The sequence below is a fragment of the Grus americana genome, chromosome 17 (assembly GCF_028858705.1).
Source record: "Grus americana isolate bGruAme1 chromosome 17, bGruAme1.mat, whole genome shotgun sequence".
Taxonomy (NCBI): Eukaryota; Metazoa; Chordata; class Aves; order Gruiformes; family Gruidae; genus Grus; species Grus americana.
The window spans coordinates 13297732-13321694 of NC_072868.1; the positions used below are offsets into that span (position 1 = coordinate 13297732).

The following is a 23963-nucleotide window of genomic DNA, read 5'->3' on the forward strand; positions in this document are numbered from 1 at the left end:
TTAATATTTTTTAAAGTCACTAATAGATACCTTAGAAATGCAAAATATTAAATGTACTAAGGAAGGGATATTAACACAATGAGCACTTACGTAAGCATTTATTTGTAATACGAGGAAAGAAAAAGCATTCAGTTAAGGAAAACTGGCAAATAATTAAAAACTCAGTGAATAAGTATTTGTATGATTAATATATTAGATATGGTGTTCTGTACTTTAGATTTTACATTTAATGATTTTGTGATTCAGAATATTTGCTTAGAATGCAATGGATGATTGCGTAAAACCTATGTTAAAATCTTGTTAAATCAGTATTGGTGTTAAGCATATGGTAATGTAGCTGCTCTGTTTTCTTTTATTGTTGACAGTTTGAAAAGTTAATTGATGAAGCTACAAGAAAAAAAGATTTCCAATTATTAGAACAATTTCTGGCAACAGAAGACTGTGAAAATGTCTCTCACAAATGCAGCAAACAGTTTGTCAACAAATTAGACAAGCTTCTATGTCAGGTAATGTAATCATTACGTCAGAATCATCTATACTGTCATTGTAATAGTGTGCAAAAGATTTTTTCACTTGGCTTGGTTTATACCAGCAGTTGATTTGAAAAGCTGAAATAAAATTTAAGAATGAAATCTCTACTTCAAGCTGTCATTAAGATGGCTTTTGAGAGTAAAAAGGCATCTGGTTAATTAAATATAGGTTCTTCTAGAACTGTACACTAAAGCTTATGTTGTAATTTCAATTTCAGGAACTTGACAAACAAGACGTCAAAAGCATTTCCACTTTACTAAATTCTATTCAGAAATGTGGGGAAAAAATCAGCATAGCAGGAGAAGATGGGCTCCCAGCAATGATAAAATACGGTCTTATTGGAAGGATAAGTAAAACCATAAAGCATACCTGAACTTCTGAAAAAATAATTAAAAATTAATAAAGCATGCATAAGTAATGCTTCAGTGCTGAACAGCTTAATATTCGATTTGATCCTTGATTGTTTCTGAATTAAGAATTCCCCCTAACTTTGCCACAAACATTATTCAGATTTAAATGTTCTGTGACAAGTGTCTCCTTATAAAGTGATGATTCTCCGCCACAGTGAAGGTTTTGCAAATTATGCAATATGTAGTTAATTTAGATATGCTTACAGCAATTACAACAAGATGTATCTTTTTATGTGAGCTTGCTATACTGCTTTTGAATCAGGCATTGGAATTTCCTGGTGCAATTTAACAATTTTTTTGTTAATACTTGCAACAGCAATATTGCACCTGTTCTTTCAAGAGATCATAGTGCTGTTCTGATTATTTTGTGTTATTTCAACGTGCATGTTAAATGCTTAATCATTTGTGACTCAACATAAAAAGTATACTGAAAAATAGACACCGCTTCCTTATTGCTTTCACCAGAGATTTCAGTGAAGAAAATTAGTGGCGGTGTCAGATGAGTGTTACTCAATTGCATTCTCAACTGCTTTAATTAAAAATAAAAATAAAAAGATGTGATGATAACTTCATGCTTATGTTCACACCTACAAATACGCTTTTTCACTGAGCTCCATTCATAGCTCTTTTGTCTGTGATGGCAGTTGTAAAAGTAGATCTCTAGTTTTTGTGATAGAAAGTCAGCTACAGAAATTACTTACATTAGTTTGAAATCACCTACGTTTGTTTAGTGTGAGTGAAAAATTTCAGTCTAGGGCTCAAGTACGCTCAGCAGACTGGTAACGTTGTTGCTGTTGTTTTAATCTTTGTCTAGTTTGTGTAATTTTCCTTAAGTATAAAAGAAACTATTGCCCTTTTTCATGCTATTAAAATAGATTTATTTTCCCATTACATGGTTAACTGGTTTGAAAAGGTAAAAGGAATTTTCATCCTCAGAGGAAATGAAAAGAATGAAATGCTTACAAGTCTGGCTGAAGATTTCTTCGACATGTTGCTGGTAAAAATATATTGATAATAAAATATATTGTCTGTATTTGTCAAAATAATTATTACTAGTTTAGCAACAAAAAGACTTTCAAATGTGTTTCTGCTTCATATCCTTCTAAAGTTAATGTTACAATAATTTCTGAAATAGATTATAAGTCTTTTCGGATAAATAGTTTGCCTGTATTCATACTCATTTTCTGTTCCTGATTAGCATCATGAAATAAAATTAAAAAACCCCAACAAAGTAAGTGTTCAGTGAACAAAAAAAATTCATCTTGGTCTAATTTTGATTACATCAATTATTGATAGGCTAATCCCAGGACCCCAAGTTTATAGGATCTGTGAGTTTTCTTCTGTTCATAAAAATGTTTGTCATTGGGGAAATATATTTCAGTTAAGTTTATGGAAGTTAATTTTGGGAAACCACACTTGGTATTAGAAGAAGTCTCTTATGTTATTCATTAAGGATGAAATAATTTTAAAATCTTAAATGCTTTTTTGATTACTTGCTTTAGGTACATGGTACCTGATTTTTGTGCTGTAATATTTACAGTATCAAAATGATATGTTTTGTTTTGGTTTTCATTGTAGGCTATATGTGATAGCAGACCTGAAGGTGAGCTTAAAAAAAGTGTACACTAGATATGATAGTTAAAGTGTTCTGAAAGAGACATTTCGAAGTAATCAGTGTTAAAATAACTCTTACTACTGCTGGAGCCATCGTGAGGCAAGGTAGTTCTGAGAACATGTATAATGAGGGTGGTACAGAGTTTCTTGATCCAATGCAAATATATGAGCAGATCTATATGCTTCAGCTAATAAACTGTAACAGAAAAGGGCTTATCCTCAAGAGGGCTGTTTTGTGCACAAAGGGCTAATTTCTCATTCATGTGAAAAAAGCTGAACATCAGCTGTAGCTTTGATCGTTTAATTTGAACTTTCTCTACTGACAGATTTCCTTGTAACTTGCTGATGTCAGTAACAAAAAAGCAGGACAGTCAAGTCTCCTCAGAGATGGCAACTGAACTGAGTTTTTCCTAAAAAGAATGTTGTTTCTAAGCTACTGTCATAGCTCAGCATAGCACAGTAGTCCCTTGTTACTGACCTTGCTATCATGAACATCATGCTTCTCTTACCTGTTAGTACAGCACTAGGTAGAAAGTCACTACATACCATTATGCTGTCACTATCAAAATGAAAGATTCATTTCCTTCTTCCTGTGAAGATAAATTCCAGGGTCTGAATTATATCTCAGAGAGCTAAGTTACTGAATTGATCCGATTATATTTTAAAAATAATGATCTTATGCACTGTGGACTTAGGCAGTGATGCACAGGAAAAGAAACATCATGAACAGCCATATTTACTATAAAATGAACTAACTATTCTGTCTTGCATTTAACCTTAAGATGTGTATTTTTAAGTATCAGTAATCCTATATGGAAAGGAAGGCATACTGTATTTTATTTCTAAACGACAATTAATCTTTTTCCAAATGCTGGTGAGGGGACACCCTAATACACTCTCTATAACTCTTTAATTATTTATTTTTTCCTGTTCATTAGGTAAAATGCAAATACTGGAAAACTTTGTTCTGAGAACATGTACCCTCATTGCTGATGTAAGAATTAGTATTTATGTTCAGCAGGAGGTAAACATTCTTATATCTAAGCAACAGTTTTCTGGTTAGTGTTTTACCAGATTTTGTGAAGATAGTAATTTAACTGTACAGATGCTACAAACAAAGAGAATATTGTAGTGCTGTAGTATCAGAAGGATGATTTAATGTTTCTCTGGGAATGTTTGTTGTCATTTATATGTTGGGTTGTTGGGGGTTTTTTTTTAAGATTACTGACCTATAATTTTTTATTTGGACAGTTAATTACAAAACAGTGGTATTAATATTCTGGTGAGAAAGCTGTATAAAAGCATAAGAAATAATATGCTCTGTTACAACTGCTATAAATAAGATTAAGATTGTTGGTTGTAAATTCTCCAGATACTTGCAGAAATTTGTATACATTCTAGTAAACTGCAAATTTCTCCTATTCTAGTAACTTCAGGTTGTCAGGTATTTCTTCTTCTCTAAAAAAAAAGGGACAGTTACAAAAAAGTCTTCTGTAAAGGCTGCATCCCCAAAGGAAAGGGGGTTTAATGCAAATTTAAGATACACTGTAGCTCAGCAATCACCTGCAGACAGAACTCTAGCTTTGAAAGGGGTTTTTTTCCCTATATTTAAACCTGCAAATAAGAAACATAACCCTTTAAGAACTGATGTTCATGTTAAAGCTAAAGCAATTTACTGAAATTGAGGTAGTTATATTAAGAAATACTATTTAAGGTCAGATAAAACTCATTGTCTTTTCTTGTTTTGCAGTTATTAAAGCATGTTATTTTTTTCAGTGGTATGAAATATATTACAAGGGCCCAAAATAAGATTAACTTAAATTTTAACAACTTATTTTATATTTAATCTTACTCCCTTTTTTCCACTCTTCTTAGGTAGTAAGAAAACTTAATTTAATGCTTGACAACACGCCTCGAGATGCCAGGAAAAAACTGTTTTCTACAAAGGAAATGTTGCTTGTCATGTAAATAATCTTTAGTATAATTTTTATATCATTCCATCATTTGCATAGCTGGGCAAAGGCAATTTTTATTAAGGCTGTTTATAATGCATGCAGATTGGTCCCCATTTAACTCACTTTTGCATTTGCTATTGCTTTGCCAGTGGTAGTGGCTGCAGGCAGGTATTCTCATGGGTTATTCTCCATTACAAGCTTAAATTTACCTCTTTCCTGATGTGGGTTAGGGTTGTTCTCATCCCAGTTGTCTTAAAATAATTAAACTCTTAATTACAAGAATGTGTGTAAAGCACAGCGAATCAGTTACTGGAAGGACAAGCTATTCATGTTGGGGAAATTTTTTTTACAGCATTTCAAAAATAAATAGAATAAAAATTCTATAGATCAGGTGATTCACTTCCACAGTACTACGTACAGATGTCTATCCTTAGTATAACAGACTTACCCCTTTGAAATCTAATAGGTTAGTGGAATCAGGGTTTTGTCTCATACGTTGAAAGTTTGTAATTAAATGAACTTTTTGTCTATGCTTTGTCATATTTTGATGTAATGTTACTTTGTTTGGCAGGAGTGACATGGGGAGGAGAATTTTGGATGCTGGAGGTGAGCATGGGACTTAAACAATTTACTATTCAGCTTCTTAAAAATTGCATGCAGACCCATTAGAAATCTAGAGAAGACATTTAGAAGCTGTAGAATGTGGTGATTACAGTCCTCTGAACAATACAAATACTCTGTGAAAACAATCTGCAAACTGGAATATTTCAGATGTATACCGTGTATGACTAACTCTTTGAAGTTTTCTTCTCTAGAATATAAGTTTTAAAATAGCAAAAGCTTATAAGGAAGTCAGTCTTTGAGGACAGTGAACGGCAAGCCATGTTTAGTAGTACTGTAAGTTCTCTCAGGGATCACTTTGGCATCCAACAATTTCCCAGTTCAGACAGGTGAAAGTTGAAAAATTCTTCTCTCTTGCTTATATGCCTAGTGTTGCTCTGACATTCCATGTGAAAGTTTGGTTGAAATTTAATTTTGAAACATTAGTCATCCTTACTCCCTTGGTTCTTTATATCCTTTATGGGCTACATATTTGGTATGTAATATGTAATAGAAAACGTTCAGCACTGCTTATATCAGTTTCCTACGTAATAATATTTTTTTTCACATCAGTAGTATCTTTAAAACTACTATTCCTGTAAAATGTATTGTGCTGTAGACTATGACCTGCAAGTAGCCATTACGGAAGCTTTATGCAGAATGATATCAGAGAAACAAAGAGGAGAGCTGGCATGCCAGTGGTTTTCCATGGAGTTTGTGTCCAATGCATTTAAAGGAATTAAAGATGCTGAGTTTGAAACAGTAAGTCACATGAAAAATATTTTCAGGGAAGTAAACTTTGATTTTATGATTCTTTTTAAGGCATTTTTGTGTTTTAATAGGATTGCAGAAAATTTCTTAACCAAGTGAATGGCATGCTTGGCGACAAAAGAAGGTAAAACTGAATTCTTTAAAGCTAATATATTTTTGGTTTTGGATTATATGGACATTCATTGGGAGCAACCTTTGTATCAAAAAAACTGGTTTTGGGAAACGCTGAATTAAAATAATACAAGCAAATAAAACTAATATTGCTGTAGTATAAAGTCAAGGAAGCAGGCAGAGCTAAGATATTTTAAAAATATTAAATAGTAAAGAAATTGAGTAATACCATCCTCTGGCATGTTGTCACTGATATTATCTTCTCTATCAAGATGTTAATTTTATGTAATTCCCATATTTGGAAAAAAGAGACATAAGTTTCAGAATATTAGATAACAGCTTGAAGAAACTGTTCACTAAATAAAGAACATTAATTTGAAAAGATTCTTAAATAATATAAAGCGTATGCTATGCTTCCTTTAATAAGGAGCTAGTTTTTGTACTCTATTTAATTCTTTTGCAAAATCCTGAGATGCTCATTAATTCAATAAACATATCACCTAACAATAGCTAGTAATCTGTTGGTATATATTCCTTTATTTATTTATTTAGGATATTTACATTGAGATAATAATCCATGAGAATATCTGCTAGAGAAATAGGACATGAAAAGGAAGAGAAAATATGAGATTTTTTCTTATCTATATGATCACATGCTCTGCATGTTACTTTTATATGTCATAACAGCAAAGAGGTTGTCTGGTATGTCTTTATATCAGGCGAATATTCAGTTTGAATACCATTCTTAAAATACCAGCAGATAAGCTGAAAGTGGGAATGTAGTGACAAGACGTCTGAGACCACTGCTTTAATTGTGAGGATATATAAAATTTCATATTATCCCCTTTGGGGAAGAAGTGCAGTCAGATGACTGCTCTTTTGATTGCTGTGATCTCTTAGTCTCTAAAGTGCACAAGTTTTGTGCTGAAAACACAATCTGGTTGCTGTGTTCAGATATGCAAAATTTGTTTACAGCATTTTAGGATACTTGACAAAATATCCTTTTCTTACAGGGTTTTTACATATCCGTGTTTATCAGCAGCTCTTGATAATTATGAGGTAAGTTACAGGCTTAATCATGTATCCACAGGTTTTCATTTGTGCAGCTAAGAATTTCTTTGCCTTCTAGTTAAGAAAAAATAAGGATCAAGTAAGAAAATTCTTTTTTTTTTAGGAGGGTACAGATGTGCATGTATTTAAAGTTTGTCAGGCTGTAACACAAAGCCTATTAGCTGGTATGAGTCATTGTTCTCAGCTTTTTTTTTTCCTTTTTTTTTTTGTTTTAGCTACAGATACCATTGGATGAAAATCTTGAAGAATTTTGGATTGATTTCAATGTCGGTAGCAGAAGTATATCTTTCTATGTGGCAGCAGATGATGCAGTAAGCTAATTTTTGTCCGTCATACTAGATTGTTCTGAGGCAGTATATACACATTCTTCCAGGTGTATCGTTTGTTCCCCCACATCAACATGTGGAAGTTGTGTGTGTGTCTATAGTGTGAAGGGAAAAAAATTATCTAGATTTGGTGTACATATTTAAATCAAACAATTTAGATGTAATGACTTTCTAACACTGTTTGTGAACAGTTCAACATATGCACACGTGAACAAGAAGCCATTTACAAGGTTGCAGTTATTATTTTTGTAGATGACACTCAACTGTTTAGATTAATGTCTCTTCTGAAACATTGTTCACTGTTATCAATGAAGCATATGTTCATTGCCACTCCTTCTATCAGAGGATTTAAAAAGTTGAAAACTTGTCCTCACTGAATAACTTTCTGATCACTCCATTTAATTGTAATATAATGCTTTTCTAGCTTTAAAAATATGTATTTTTCATATAAGGATCATCAGTGGGAAACAGTCATTATACCAGAAGAAGAGGTAGACCTGTACAGCCTTGAAGGTATTGGTGCTCATAAATATGACCTTTTGTTACACACTACCTTGGATTTTCAGTTGATTAATCCTGTAGTACTGACTCAATTCTCAGAAAAGCAGAATTCCCACTTAAGATGTTATAGGTACTGTTTTTATCAGGGATGAAATTGCACTGCAGTCACATTTGCGTTTTAGACATGCAGGTGTGTTTTTATTAAAATAATTTTAAAATAATGTCTTATAATTATTTCAAGGCAAAATAAGGTGTGAGACTGACATTTAATAATGTTCCTTTTAAAATAGAATAGTTTTGTAAATATCTATAATTTGTCTACAGCTATAGTAAATAACCTTCAAAGAAAATTCTACAGGATAATATACAGAATAAGTATTTCTAAAAGACTGACTCTTTAATCATTTTGCTAATAAAATTTATGGTAGGTTAGAGTGAATTAAATAAAATATACATCTTAATAGCTGAACTGAAAAATGCAAGTAAGTTTCATGTATTTACAAACATTATATGAGATGTTAAATTGTAATGAAACTACATTTCAAATTTTGTTTTTGTCCAGAAAAAGATTCAAAGAAATTATTAACAATAAATCTAAAAAGCCCAATGAATGTGGGTAATCAAGAAGGAGATACATTTTTTTTGTATTTTGATTCTATCTTGGAAATCAAAGATGTAACCAGAAAGATTTATGGATTTAGTAAATGTAAGGTAAGATTTAAACACCTTTTTCAAATAGCTTTCAGTTGATTCAAAATAAATGTCTCATTGCCATATAAATGTTGTTATAGCTGTAATTATTGGTATCTATTTATACTGAGAGTTTCTGATTAACATCACCACTACAGAGCAGCATTTCTCCCATTTTACGTTAAGCTTCAGTAAAGATGCCTAATAAGGACAAAAGGAAATGGCCTTAAGTTGTGCCGGGGAGGTTTAGATTGGATGTTAGGAAAAATTTCTTCATCTAAAAGCTTGTCAAGTATTGGAACAGGCTGCCCAGGGAAGTGGTGGAGTCACCATCCCTGGAGGTATTGACAAGACGTGTAGATGTGGTGCTTAGGGACATGGTTTAGTGGTGGACATGGCAGTGCTAGGTTAACAGTTGGAATTGAATGATCTTAAAGGTCTTTTCCAACCTAAATGATTCTATGATTCTAAGATTTAAAATTAATTGCAACAAAAATCAACAGGCTGGAAAGGGATCACCATAGCTTAATGTCAAGTTTTACATGTATAATTTTCCAGAACCACAAGAACTGGATGCTTACAAATATGGAAGTCTTACAGAAATGATTCATTAGCTGTCTCGTTTTGCAGTACACTTACCATTCTTATGAATTTACTCATCTAGTAAAAAATTTTTAGCAAGTCATAGCTTACTCCTTGCTGGTTGTAACAAACTACGTTGTCCTGAACTCTGACTGAGAAACTCATGAGGAATGAAACTGGTATGAGCTTGTAGAATCTATTTTCCCTTATAAGCTGATTTCAGACACTTATGATCTCTGTCTTAAATATTTTATTTCTGTTTCTTGTTTTTAAAAAGTGAGTAAAGTGTATGTCTTACATAGATGGTTATTCACTTTGTAGGGCTTTAGTAAGAAGCAGTCTGCATCAGTTGCCAAAACAACTGTACATGTTGTCTTTGATGAAAGCGGATCACAGGTATCTTACTTCAGTATGCTGAGATGGTTGTTTTCTTGGTTTTTTTGTATTTAGTCTGATTATTAGCTAATTTATGATCATTCACCATAAAAACAAGGACTTTTTAAATGTCAATAAGTAAAGATAATTCTAAAACCAGTTAAGTGATTTCTAGTTAAGTATGTATTATATATTTGGTGAGAAAATTATATTAATATCCAAATCATGTAATACTTAAGACAGATATACACAGGAGAAGTTCTTTTATGTGAATTGTGATTTGGTAACCCATCCTTGTTAGTGAAAATGACAGTTAGTTTGGATGGGTTTCAAACTAAAAGTATGTAAACTCTGAAGTTTATCAAAATCTACAGTGAGGAATGTGTGACTTAGGGTAAAGAAGTTACTCTGTGTGTGTTTGTATAAATATAAAATATAAAACAAAATAAAATTCAAATATTGTATAATTATTTTTTTTTTAAATCCAAAATATTATATAGGTTCTGATACCAGAAAGTCAGTTGTCACCATGTTCAGAAGAAAAATCTGAAGAAGAGCAGAAACTCAGTAAGTACAAAACTCAGCAACTTCCTGGAGCTTTGAGGACTCTGAATAAAAATAACAGTCAAGAAAAACACAGAGGTGGTTCCTCCAAGGTAAGCAGGATTATCAAAACAGAAAAGAGTACATCAAAAATAGAAGTAAATTTAAATATTTATCAATTTGATAGTTAAAACCCCTGTTATTTTTCATTTGGAATATAATTAATACAGGGTTGATTGTTATAGTTTCAAAATACATAATAATGAAAAATGTTTTACAAAGCGATTTATATAGCTCAGCGTCAAGTCAAAAGAAAAAACAATGTGACAAAAATAAAAAGCAATTGTCAATGTTCTGCTGGTTTATAGCTTATGTGACAGCTTTGCAGAAACTCCTGGGAATCATCTTGGTTACTTTGATTGTTAACAAGGGACAGGATTTGTCCATACTTTATTGAATTAATTTAGAAAGGAACAATCACTGATCTCAATTTAAAAACATTAGTTTTAAATAATTCAAGTATTTTGGTGAACTTTCCCTAAAAAGGGAACTGCATAAAAATTGCACTACGCTGTGTGCAGCAACAGCAATTGACATTCCAATAATAGAAACTGTCAAAAGACTCTTTGAAATAGATTTTCTAAAATCTTGTGTTGTCATCCTTAAATCTGTGTATTACGGTCAAGTTTTTTCTGTTCCTCAAGATAACTACGTCTTGTAAAAGGAAAGTGTCTGAAGCATCCGTGCTTATTCCTGGAACTACGAGACTTTCCACACGGAGTCCACTGGTATTTGTTAGCACATGTAAGCTTACAAGTACTTTCAGGGTAAAAATATGCTATAAATCATCTTTGAAATACAAGCATGAACTGTGATCCTTTGCAGAGCTGGAAATGAAAAGTAGACCTTATAAAATCTCCCTAGCAGGTGCTTTAAACTTGAAATTTTTTGATTAGAAGACCTAAAACATGGGTGTTTTTTCATCTCTCTCCTCATATGCTCTTCGTTTAAAGAATTCTCAGCAGTTAGTGCTTTTATAGCAGTTGCGGTGGAAAATCAGCTTTCTCCAATGTGTACGTCTATCACTTGCATTTTACTCTTATCTAGAAACTGCATGTGTTTCTTCAAGGGACAGTTGTTGATATGGTCAGTGAGCAGGGCGGGATCCACTGTAAGGTTGAATCACAGGTCCAGTGCTACTGATGGTTATGTCGAAAGTGCTTCTTACAGAGAAAAGGATAAGGAAGAGACTTTTATCACAAATACCTCACTTTCCTACTAATAGCCTTAATGTAACAGATATTTAATACTTTCTACAAGGGAGAGATTTTTAAGACAAAGACCAGTAGAGGCTGGAAATGCAACTAGTGGCAGAACAGCATGACTTAACAAACGTAATTGTCTTGCTTTAACTGTTTCAAGTGCATCAGTATCCTTAGTTACATATATCCATGTATCACATATAAATGAAGAGTAACAGAGGCTAGAAAAGAAAGCATTTTCAGATTAGGATGGAAAAAAGAGAACTTCTGTCACGTTTTTATTTGGAACTTAACCACACAATCTATTTCAGGAAAAATATATCACAGTAAAATCTTTATATAGGTGACCATTTTCTACCAGAGCCAGGCTGTAAAAAGCATTGCTTGCCTCCAAACATCCACAGCCTATGGGCTCATTAACCTCCATGTAACTTAACTGAAATCAATAGATTTATAAAAAGTACATAATGAGTTGATATAAATACTAGCTAACTTCTTTTAAAGTTTATGGAATAGATGTGATCATGGGCAATAATCTTCATAGTGATGTCACAGCACAGTACTTGTAATAGAAGAAATGGTAGAATTCTAACATGTCTCTGGTTTGTTTTCAGCCACTCCTTGTAAAGGACGATTTAAATTACCTTTGGAAATGATGAGCTCTGCTGAAAGGTCTAACAATAATGCAATTAATGAGACCAGAACAAAGAATTTCTGTCAAGAACCTACTGGAGTATGCATGTCATAGTAGCTGTCTTTTACTTAGAATAACATTAATTTCTATTCTAATTTATTCCTAATTCATATTTTAAAGAGCTAGAGTTTTGCAGTCAGCAACTCACTTTTAGGAAATAGTGTGTTTTACTTTATTGCATAATGTTTTCTTGTCCTCTGGATTTCAGGTTTAATATGTCTAAAGTAAGCTGAAGTCTTACAAAATTAGCTAAAATTTGCATTCACTCATCAGTTCTAACCGCAGAATTAACTTGCTTTTACTAGAACCACAATTCTTCCTTTGTGTATAATATGAGAATGTTGTATGCACAGAATCTCAAATTATGTAGTGTTTAAATACTTTTAAAAATATGTAATACATTCAGCTATAGTTGTGAACTGTTAATGTCTTCAGGTTATAGAATTTATAGCATTGGTTTTAGTGCGTATTTGATTAGGCATTCACTAAAATCAGACAAAACCACAGAGGTGTCACTGAACTGCAGTTTTGAGTATATGTATTTTTGCTTCTGTTTCAGGTGAACAAAGACTTCAAAGTAACATTTTTATTTTATTCCTGGGTTCTAAATGTCTTTCTGGGTCAGATTCAGGTCAGATCTCAGACTATGGGATTCTGAAGTATTTTTTGATATAGCCATGCTTTAGAAAAAGGCTTTTACATACAGAATGTGTAGACTAGAATATTTCAAGTATTATTTTCTAGGAGAATTTTACTTTTACGGATTGTAATTGTCAGTGTTACTTATTGTGCTTTTTAGAGTGGGCAAAGATGTACACTAGACGATGAATTTTGTAAAACAGAACAGATCAGGAAGTCAAATATCAGAAATGAGACAAAACTACCTGAAAAGGTAATGGAATCAGCACTTCTATGAAATGAAAAAAATAATTTCATATTTTATTAGGAAAAAAACAAGTTTATAAGGTTATACTGTTTATAGTCCTATGCTAATATTTTCTTTTGGGTGTTATCCCACTGTAGCGTATGTGTGCTGAAGAAGTTTTAGAAATGATACAAGAGGCAGAAATTGAGGCTGCACAAAAGCAAACTTTAGGCAAGTAATTTTACAAGCATTGATAGTCCTTACTTTTTAAAGTTATTTTAATTTTGTCCATTTCTTCTGTAATAATAATTGATACCAAATTAATGTCTCATTTAGATGAAGTGTTAGATATTGTTCCTGATTCTCAGCCAGTAGGGAGAAGCAACAAACCTTTGTAAGTATTGGGAAAGAATACCAAGTCACTGTTATTGTCACTCACTTTGAAGGGAGTATTTTAAAGTAGTGCCAGAATTGAAATTTAGTTGTATAGTTTCAGAAGGTGCCAGAATTTAATTGTGTCTTACCTGAGAGTTGCATTAAGAACTATTGACTGTGTAAGTTAGGTCACTTTTCTTATGTTGATTTATATTTTTATTCTGAAATTCATGGTACCAAACCAGCACTCTTATATGTATTTGCTAAGACTTCTTAATGAACAATTCTATTCTGTTGTCTTAATCAAAGACTTTAAATTGGTGTATCTTTTTATGAAAACAGTACTCATTAATAGGATCAGAGTAGGAGTTTAAGTAAGCTTTAGAAGTAACAAAGAGAGTAGTTCTTTCAGATCACATCAGAAGGTAAAATAAAAATGACAAGTGGGTTTACGTAAGTGAAGTGTACCATAAAAAGTAGTAGATTTGACACACCACAGAGTTATCTAGGTTAATGGTTTAATGATGGCCACAGGATATTGTTGTCTTTTTGAAGCTGACTTAATAATACTCATGGTTTCTGAAGGTTTGCCATTTTACAATGCGTTGGTTAATTGAATGATGGTAGCAGGCTTAAGTACCAAAGTAAAATGCATTGATATTTACAAGTTATCACTATTTTCCTATTTTGTAATGCATGTTTATTATAATTAAGACTCTCTGTGATTCACTGATAATAAGATGGTATTATCTTTGTTAGGCTGTCTGGTCTTTTGGAGAGTTCTTTTGATAAAACCAAAACATGGAAAAAAAGAGCATGCTCTGTTCCTGAGAAGAATATAACAACTGGTGACAAGCAAAAGCTAAATACATCATTGGCACGTACGTCCCATCCATGTTATGTTCACACTTTGTTAACTGTTAGTGTTAAAAATGTTTCAGATTAATTTTTAACCTATAGCTGTGCTTCCCCCGCCCCCGTATTAGTTTCTACTGTTAGTGAAAGACCTGTGAAACAAAAAGCTTTTTGTTCAGTTTTTTGAAGTATCTCTCCAGATAAATAAATACATTTTAAAAGAGAAGAAAACCAAGAAAATTAAATTGATACCATGAGGGAAGAAAACTGCAAAATACTTAGTGGACAGTCAGAGTGTTAATCATTTGAAACAGAAATTAAGTACAGAAGAGAAAAATATTTAAACTACTACTGAAGCATCATTTAAAACATTTCTTTCAGCGAGAGCGTCCGAAACATCTTTGCATTCTGATTTTACAAGAGAGGTACCTGATGTTCTCTTTAGAAAAGAGACTGCAAATCCCAAACAATCAAAGGTGGTGAGAGTTTCTTACCTTCATTTCTTTGACTTGCAATTAAGAGAATTGTCAAATTTTCAGTGTTTCAAAATCTGTGTTTTACTTTCATTTAGTCACAAACTTATTTTGAATTGACTTTCCACTGATCCTGAGTGAATTAAATAATGTCAATTTCATGGTTTACTTTTCCAGTGTGACCTGAATTTCTTTTTAACAATAATCTTTTAAGAAAATAATTCTTAAATAAGCACCAACTTGTGCTTCTCATGCACTTCTTCATTCACTTTTGAATATTATAGTACATGAAAACACAACATTTAAAAGAAAATACCTGCTAAACTGATGTTTTATTGCTCGCTGTTTGGGCATTGCAAGGGAGAATGGTTTTCAAAGCAATGTGATTTAGTACACCTAGAAGACATTTAATGAAGTTTAGGTGATTGTTGGGAACCTGTAATTGTTTACAGCTTTGCCCTTCTGTTGAATGGGCTCAAAGTTGAGTCTTAAACTCTATTTTTATAGAAAACAAAGGCTACAGAAATGACAGATGCAGCAAAATCACTAATTAGTAAAATCAGTGACAGATATCAAGTAAAGACTCATGAGATAAGCAAAGCAAGAGACTCCTTGGGTTTTAACAGGTATGACATGAACTATTTACTTTTGTGCTTATTCTTTTTGTGCTTGTGGCTTTGCGATCTACACCTCCGTCTACAGTTATTTCACATCCTACTTTCATCTGAATTTTGTTCACTTCTGATAAACCCTATTGTACCGAAGAGTAGGAGACTAGTAGTTGAATAGTTCCAGTAGCTGAAGTAACTACAAAGACTGTTAGAAACTCTATTCAGTGGTCTTTCACTCATTCACTCACAACACGTTTATTGGAGAGAAAGTAACTGGGGTAGTTCATGGGCACTGCACATGTTGGGTGTCTCCATCCTATCATCATAGTTTAGGGGCCAAACTTGGATTCAGTGATCAATTTTCTGATTATGTAAAGTTCCTAGTTCCCTCAGGAGGAGTTGACTGTTGGAGAGTTTAAATTTAACAAATTCTTAAATAAGAAAAATTAGTCTTACCTTGCTGGAACTGATGCTTGGACATATAATTACATGCTCTCCATGTTTGTAAGTGGATGACAAAGGACTGGAATAGTTAGGCTATGTCACATTTTAAGCCTTTTGGATAGGGACTTGGAAGACACGCAGGACCTGCTGCAGTATAGCTGTGTGATTGATCTGGAATGAATTTTTCTGGAGCACAAAAGTGAAAGGCGTTAATCTCTTTTAATCCACTTGGGTTTGTATTTAAATGCATGAATAAATTTGTGTTTGATAAGGCTTTTATATAAGCAGTATTTTAATGCATATATTGTAATTAGCATTTAATGAAATGTATCCTTATTTTTTAGGCCACATTTAAATAAATCCTGTGTCTCTAAGGTAACACACTTTGCTTTTGTTGGAAATTTTTTTCATATCAGATATACATACATATATGGTGGTAGCTAGTAAACGTAAAGCAAAAGTTCACAAATATCGCTGAATGTTAAGTATCTGTAGATGTTAATTACGCATTGACTGTACATACCTAAAATACTTTTTATATATTTACTTATATGGAATAATATTTTTACAGGCAACTAGCAGTCAGTGAAACCCAAATTAATTTCTGTTTACATGTGATATAATTGAAGCTGTTCCTTTTGAACATAGAAATGCTAAATATTTACAATAAAAATATTATAGTAAATGAGATTATGGAATCCTTAAATGGGATCTGGCCAGGACACAGAAATTAGTCTTAATCTTTGGGGGGAAAAATATTCTGAGGTTTTGTTGATATACTTAAAGGACAAATTCTAAAAGAGTTAGTTTCTACCAGCTCTTCTCCCCTTTTGCCATATTGTACTGTTGCTAATCAAGTGGAGGTCTGAGCAGCTGCTAGGTTTTTTCATGTGTTCATGATGAAGACCTTGCTTTTTGAGATGACTGTGTATGAATGCATAGTCCAAATTTGACATATGAGTTAACTTTTTATTTATGTATAGGATAGAAACCTGAAAACCACTACTTTTCTTAATATAACTGCTGGTCATATTATGTAAGTAGTTAAAACACTTTCAAACAAAATTTCCAATTACCCATACCTAACTTTGTGAAATGTTCATTAATTCAGTCACAAAACTGATCTGTGTGTCTGTTTCACAGGGATGATGTCTACAACTTTAACATCAGTGGGTTTGATGAGCCTACAATAAAGCTTGGAGTAAGAATATAACTGACACTAAGATGTTATGAATAGAATATAAAGGAGCTCAGTCAAATTATGTCTGCTGAAAGTATAGTTAACATCTAAAAATTCAAATTGTATCACTGAGCTAAGTGGGGGGAAAAAGTTTGCCATGTAAATATGTCCATTACTTTCAAATGTATAATGATACACACCATCCTAAGGTTCTGGCCACTTAAAGCTAATTACAATGTTTTCCTGTATTAAGAAGGATTATCATTGTTTTTAAATTACCCTGAAAGCATTATTGCCATCCTTCCAGTCCCCATTGTAGAGACATCTTTGCCCAGATGTTTGAGTAAACAGAAAATCTAGCTAAGATAAAAGCAAAAGACGACAAAAGATAGTTAAAATCCACTGGAACTGACTGAAGCTTTCAATATCTCAAACTAATACATGAGTTTCCATCCACTTGCTTCACTACCTCCACTAATTCAGCAGGCTTCTCTGAGCCATAAGAAGCAAAACTATCAGCTCTGTTCTTAAATAATTTCTAAGATAGAAATTAATCATCGTAAATTAATTGCTCAGTATAAAAACTGAGCAAAAAAGCCCTTAGCTGTTACTATCTGATGGCCTGTTTAATTTTAAGTTGTATAACAAATGAAAACCTTCATTTGTTTCTTATTTACATTTTAGATCCAAGAATTGCATGTTACCGAACTGAGTGTTCATACAGATCCAAAGAAAAAAGGGTAGGGATGTTGTATTGTGTTCTAGTCTCCTGATTATCATCAAGAGTAGTACCGTCTGCATTCTCCAGTATTCCATTGTGAAAATCTAGGGAATGCATGCATGACAATAATATCTTGACTGTGTTGTGTTTTCAAGCAATAAACATCACTGCTGTGGTCTCCTAGGCTGTTTCCTGATTTTTCCTTTGGGAAGCTGATAAAGAGGAAAGAATGTGTTCCGTGAAGAAAAGAGCTTTAATTCTCTTCATGGAATACTACAGGGATATAAACTCCTGAATAGAGGGGGGTAATTTTTTGTTTATGATCAGCCTGCAAAGGGACATATTATTACTGTGTGTTCTTACTGATCATTAGCAAATAAGCACATCCTTTAGGATTTAAGGTGAACAGATATTTCCAAAATGGATGTGAAAACAAAAGTAGGTACATTTGTTTGAATCCTTAATCCACATATCACATGAGTAGTAGAAATACTTTAGAACAAGTATTTGTAAAGGTATCATTTAAAGGTGCTTTTTCTTTTTCTAATTAAGGAACACAGATGACAGTAAAACTAGTACTGAAGTGAAAGGAAGAAAAACAGTAAGGCTCAGATTTTTGTGGATCAGTATACCCTGTCTTCCTGCCTTTAAGTACCAATTATGCAAGTGAAAAGTATGTTAAAAGTAGATCAATAACATAAGAACTTTTTTTGTTTTGTAGACTAGAAACAATCAAAACAAGAAGCATCTCTTTAGTGACACAGACACAGAATACAGAGGTGATGACAGCAAGACAGACATTAGTTGGCTACAAGATTCAAATAGAAAATCTAAAGCCCAGTTAATTGATTACAGTAGAAATAAAAACTTGGGGAAATCTATAAGCACAGACAAAAGTAAGAAACTTTTTCATATTTCTTAAGAATGCTACAATAAGACTGTCCATAGATGTTAACTGCACAGCATGTAATGTGCTGTGTTGCAGATACAATATGTTTTTGTTGTCTTATTTCCAAGCATAAGGAATCTTCAAATTAGTTCTAATAATTTATAAAGGTTAATTTCCAAAAAGTCTGTATTTTAACATAGAAAATTATTGGAGGATGGGACAACGGGCGAAGGTTGTTGTCAACCAAAAAACCTTTGGCTTTTTAAAATAATGTGCTGAAAGCAGTTTACTGAATCAGTAAGTTTGCGGGCATAAAAGTGATTCTCTGACTTTACAGCTAAAACTCTAAATGTCAAACATTTGAATATTTTGCTGATTTTTCTAACTTTTGTATTGTAACAGCAGATAAATTCTGTGAACCTGCTTGCGACATGGATAAACCTAAAGGCAAAAATGCAAGTAAGAAAAAGGTAAATGTAAATTTGCTTGTGATGCATATTCAAAATGTCTTAACTCACTACAGAAACTGGTTTTAAATCATTTTTCATAAACGTGACATTTCTCCATGCTTATTTCAAGATCATTATTTAAATACAGTTTGTTCTTTTCAGGTACTACGTTCTTTTTATGTAGTATTTAGCTAGCATTTCAGGCATAATACTAGCTATGAGTTAGAATGATTATTATACATTGATGCTTTTGTAAGTTTTATTACTTAAAATTATTGATTATGTCTATTTACTGCTTCATAGCTATCTGCTCCATTGAATACACCATTAGCTTTTCATTGAGGGTTTTCATGTGTCTAATGTGCTTAATTGAATTTTAGTACCTTTGACCTTATAATTTCTTTAAATGAATATATGTTATGTAGCAAAACTGCAAAAACAAAAATGTCATAGATGTTAGGAAAGAATAATAATTGCAAAATATCGTAAGCATATTAAAGTTGGGAGTATAATAAATTATAAGTGATTATGAACATGTTAATGGCAGATGTTGTAGATGTTTGTAAGCCACAGTTTAAAAAAAACAAAAAAAACCCAAACAACAAAACAAAAAACCACAAAAAACCTTTCCCTGTCCAGTCCAGACTATTCTTTGGTGACTCAGACTGTACAAGAATTATTCAAATCTATTTAATGTTAGTAGCTTAAAGGTACATATATGTACTCAATGTAAATAATGCTTATGAAAATATGATCACCACATGTAGGTATTGATGTTGATGTCTAGTCCACGTAAATCAAAACTGAAGAGGGCTTCAATTGCCCAATGTTGAATCTGCCTGCTTCCTAAAATGTGTCCTTTTTTAGTAGCAAAATTCTTCAGATCTACCCAAGTAAGCTCAAAGTGCCTACTTTGAGGAGGTAGGGTTCCACTACTGCATAGGCTTAGATGGAGAGCATCTGAAGCTCAAGAAGTCACTAATAGACTTGACCCTGGAGATGAGGAAGCTGGGAAAGCATACATTTTGCATAGAGCACTTTTCAACAGGGTAGGAGGCAAGAATTCTAATCTGTCCTAGTCTGAGAGGCATTGCATGTACATTTTACGTCCCTTCTAATGTCAGGTCCCTGGCGTACTTTCAGGGAGAACGTGCTTTGCTGAATTTCTGAACAGTGACTCCTATGTAGAGGGAGTGGCAGTAGTTATGGTGTAGAAGGGGGACAGATAGAAAGCAAGACTTGAGTAGTCTAGTGGTTAAGGTTATCAGTTCAGAGGTGATGATCAAAGATACTAGTTCCTTTCAATATGCAGGATTTCGTTCTATTTCAAACTAGTTACAGTCTAATTCAAATGTGCACATATTTCAGAGAGCAAACTTTGGAAACCCACTTCAGCTTTGCCGTAGTTAAAGAATAGCATTTACTTTGCCTCTTCACTTTTTTGACTTTTACATTGCTGCTGCACTGTGCCCTATGTACAGTGAAAATTATCTTCCCAGAATGCTTAGGAGACTCTCTGAGCTTTGGTAAAGTTAAACTTCAGTTGTTTCGACAGAATGGATTTTGAGTAACTAAACCAAGTTACCTGCCACTTATTCTTACACATTTATTTATTAATCATCCTGATGTAAACTGAAGTTATGTTTATTCTTCCAAAGATAAACAAACCTAAAAAACAGAATTCAAGAACTGATGAAATAAAAGAACAAAGCACCAGAGAAAAACGACCTCGAAGAGCAGCCTTAGCAAAAAATTACAAAGAGCCTTCCAGTTCAGAGTCAGAGAGTGAAAGGAAATCTTCAGCTTGTACCTCTAGGGAGGAGAAATCAAAAAGTCAGGTATACAGTTGCACTTTTTTCTTAAAAATCCTCTTCTGCTATATTTTTCAAAATAAACCTTGGTCTACTTTGTACTTAGTGTGCCTGAATTTTAAGTGCCCAGCACGAGCAAGTTGAAATGAATTTTAGTTATTATTTGTAGTAGTGCCCTTTTTTAATGATGAGTATTTAGCTGCTAAGAAAATCAGTCCTAAATAATTTTCTCAGTCATAATAGTATTTCAGGTTCTATTTATGAAGTGTATTCTGCTGCAAAAAACTACCGTGTCCTTTGTTTTAAAATCTTAACAATATTTTGAAAATGTCTATTAAATAGGAGGCTTTAGTGAGCCAAAGTTTTGTTCTTTTAGATAAAGTGATTTTGATAATGCTGTCCCTCTTCAGTGTACAATAGAAAATGCTGACATGATAGAGAGTATGTCAATACATTCGCTGAATATCCAAATAGGATCTTGAGTAAATTAAGCAATGGTGTTGGGCACTAAAACATTTTCTTTCTTTTAGCATAACATTCCACTGTATATGGATAGGTCTCATTAAATCTTGAAGCATTGGTAATTGCCTCCAATAGTTAAGAAGTTCATAAAAATAGAAATTTGGGTGCTGAATTAAATAAATTACTTACTGATATTAGAACATCTGATATCCTTATGAATTTAAGTACTTCTAATGATGTTCCTTTTTGGACCTTCTGCTTGCTCAACAGTACTTATAGATAATATGCTTTTTACAGAAGTGTGTATATATGCAGGTATGTTTACAAATAATGTTTATATAAGCCTTGTATTTTAATAGAAACATTTGAATGGGGAAAACAAGGATGATAATCAGCAAAAGGCATTCCAGAATGTTGTATCTATGGAGCCAAAGAGAGTAGCTAACTTTGTACATAAAGCATTTATTAAATCAAAGAATTCTGCAGAACAAAAGGAAATTGAAATGCCTTCATCCGAGAGTCCTGCATCTCTTGAGACAATGAGATGTAGGTATTTTGATTTTTAATTTATAGCAATACTGTGTCAGAAGTTGGAGGTTAAATGACAGTTATCACAGTACAATTTTACGTTTATTTCGTGCTTTTAAAATAAGAGATATCCCCTAATTCAGTGTGTACCACCTAATTTAGGGAAGTGTATTAATACGTCACTAACTTTTATAGGTTGGTGCAGTTATTTGACATCAGCATAGTATAAAAGTGCAATATGTAAGTGTTAGAATGAATCTGGTAACCGCTAAAATAGTGCAGAGAGTGCAAAAAGTGCAAGTGGTATGCCAACACTTGAAGTAAAATTTCACACATCTGAGACTCGCAGATAGCTAGAGTTGGAATAATTAGCAATATGGGGCTTTAATTTACCTTTTTTAACTTTCATTTCTCATGTTGACAGTTAAATAACTGTTTTCTAGGTGCTGAAAGAATATCAGAAGGAGATATTACTCAAGAGTGTACGTATAGTGAAAGATTGTCTGGTCTTCAGGAGTCAACACCAGAAAAAAGAGAAATGTTAAACTTTGAGAAAGGAATCTCTCCCAATAATTTCTGTCCACAAAAAAAGAATATTCAAAGCCTATGTCTAGAACAGTCCCCTAAGACGACTGTTAAAAAGTTAACATTTGGAAATACAAGTTTCTCACCAGTTTTAACTGAAGCATCTTTGGTAAGAATATTAAAGTTACTCTGCAGTTATTTTAACTGAAAGTGTTCCATTTATCTGCCAACTGTTCCATGCTTTTTTGTACATCTCCTTTCAATAATGATTTTTTTGGTGTGTGTGTGTGTGTTAATGTCTAGCTCAGCTTAACAACATACAAATCTGTCAGTGGAAAACATGCAAAGGGATCTGTATCTGAAACACACGATAATAACGAAGACTCAAGTTTCAGACATTGCTTTTCAGACACACTTTCTGTTAAAGGAAAGCTACAAGATATTGCTAAACCTATCACCAAAAGTGAAGAGGAGGTATGTTACTAAATCTTTTACTCTTCAGAAGAAAGCTGCAGCTTTTCATCTATTTTATCTACTTTACAGATGGCGAGGTTTAATGGAAATGCATCTTTCTTAATGTTAAACACACACATATATATATATATAATGTTTGCTTGTGACCTGCTTGCAAAATCCTTCTAGTTAATTTTTAAATTTTTGAGATAAATTGGGGAATTATTTATCATATGGATACAAGGAAAGAATTGTATCCCAACAAGATCATTTATACTTAATATCTTAAAAAATAAGTAAATATTATCTTCCTGACTTTCAATAAAAAATAAACAATTTTTCACAAATTAGAGAATTTTGACATCTGCATGGAAAAATTCTTGAGGTGAAAAAGTGCTCTCATAGTTTTAGCATTAATGTACTACTCAATATAACAACTATTTTAGCATTGGCAAATAAATAAAAACTGCTGTATACCTTCAAACCACTTCTTGTAAGTACTTTTTCTGGTGAAAAAAAGCAGTAACGACAAAGAAATAATTTTGTTTGTGTCTTCTTGCAAGAAACAGACCTCATTGGTCATTTAACTTATTACTATCATTAATTATTAACATGGTGAAGAATTTGTTTATTCTTTCATCTAGTGAGACCTAGTAGTAATTCATGAGGTGCTATTTTTTTTTTTCCTTACTGTGGTTGTGTTCATGTCCCTAGTTGTAATGAAAAGCAACATAAATGTGGATTTCTGATGAAGACTTCTAAAAGTGCTTTAATTTGGAAGCTAATAAATCAGTGACTTTTCTTTTAGGATTGTGTACCACCATCTCCATTGTCTGCTTCCAGTGGAAGTAAAGCACAGTCTTGGAGTGAAGAACCTTACGGCCCCATACATGAATCAGGTACAAACATTTAATTTAAAGTAAAAGACTTCCTATGTGTCTCCATGAAGGTTAAGAAAAATGTTTATTTGGTATAAAAATATGGTCCAAGTCTTTTAGTCTTATATATATTTTCAGTATTATTCCATTTTTACTCTTTCTCATTTTCTCTGCTGTTTTAATTACCCAAAAAACCCCTGACAATTTGGCTCCAATATGCAGTTACTATAAAGAGTTAGCTGCGCTCTTAAGAAAGAGTTAGAAGCATTGCCACTGACACTGGAAAAAAAGTGGGGGTAATGGTTCTATCAGGAAAAGAGGGCTTAAGGTGAATCTCTTTGAGTGAGTCTCACACGGGTCAGAGTTCTGAGTTCCATTGAAATCCTGTTGTTCGTTTACATCAAGTTC

The 23963-nt window shown here is 32.8% G+C and overlaps 1 protein-coding gene across 1 annotated transcript in view; it reads left to right on the forward strand.

Moving 5' to 3' along the window:
• SYCP2 (synaptonemal complex protein 2) overlaps window positions 1-23963 on the forward strand; it is a 30129-nt gene that overhangs the window by 1669 nt on the left and 4497 nt on the right. The window contains exons 3-37 of the mRNA XM_054845911.1: window positions 366-506; window positions 749-877; window positions 1834-1938; window positions 2520-2544; window positions 3494-3549; window positions 4431-4519; window positions 5082-5116; window positions 5730-5872; window positions 5953-6005; window positions 7006-7051; window positions 7279-7374; window positions 7842-7902; window positions 8453-8601; window positions 9484-9558; window positions 10038-10193; window positions 10785-10884; window positions 11957-12075; window positions 12836-12928; window positions 13060-13132; window positions 13238-13295; window positions 14036-14157; window positions 14513-14610; window positions 15112-15230; window positions 16004-16034; window positions 16643-16695; window positions 16803-16860; window positions 17524-17579; window positions 18113-18161; window positions 18282-18456; window positions 18852-18919; window positions 20557-20736; window positions 21531-21717; window positions 22143-22393; window positions 22528-22698; window positions 23486-23576. Of these exons, the coding sequence (XP_054701886.1) occupies window positions 366-506; window positions 749-877; window positions 1834-1938; window positions 2520-2544; window positions 3494-3549; window positions 4431-4519; window positions 5082-5116; window positions 5730-5872; window positions 5953-6005; window positions 7006-7051; window positions 7279-7374; window positions 7842-7902; window positions 8453-8601; window positions 9484-9558; window positions 10038-10193; window positions 10785-10884; window positions 11957-12075; window positions 12836-12928; window positions 13060-13132; window positions 13238-13295; window positions 14036-14157; window positions 14513-14610; window positions 15112-15230; window positions 16004-16034; window positions 16643-16695; window positions 16803-16860; window positions 17524-17579; window positions 18113-18161; window positions 18282-18456; window positions 18852-18919; window positions 20557-20736; window positions 21531-21717; window positions 22143-22393; window positions 22528-22698; window positions 23486-23576 (3511 nt within the window). The remainder of the gene's footprint in view (window positions 1-365; window positions 507-748; window positions 878-1833; window positions 1939-2519; window positions 2545-3493; window positions 3550-4430; window positions 4520-5081; window positions 5117-5729; window positions 5873-5952; window positions 6006-7005; window positions 7052-7278; window positions 7375-7841; window positions 7903-8452; window positions 8602-9483; window positions 9559-10037; window positions 10194-10784; window positions 10885-11956; window positions 12076-12835; window positions 12929-13059; window positions 13133-13237; window positions 13296-14035; window positions 14158-14512; window positions 14611-15111; window positions 15231-16003; window positions 16035-16642; window positions 16696-16802; window positions 16861-17523; window positions 17580-18112; window positions 18162-18281; window positions 18457-18851; window positions 18920-20556; window positions 20737-21530; window positions 21718-22142; window positions 22394-22527; window positions 22699-23485; window positions 23577-23963) is intronic.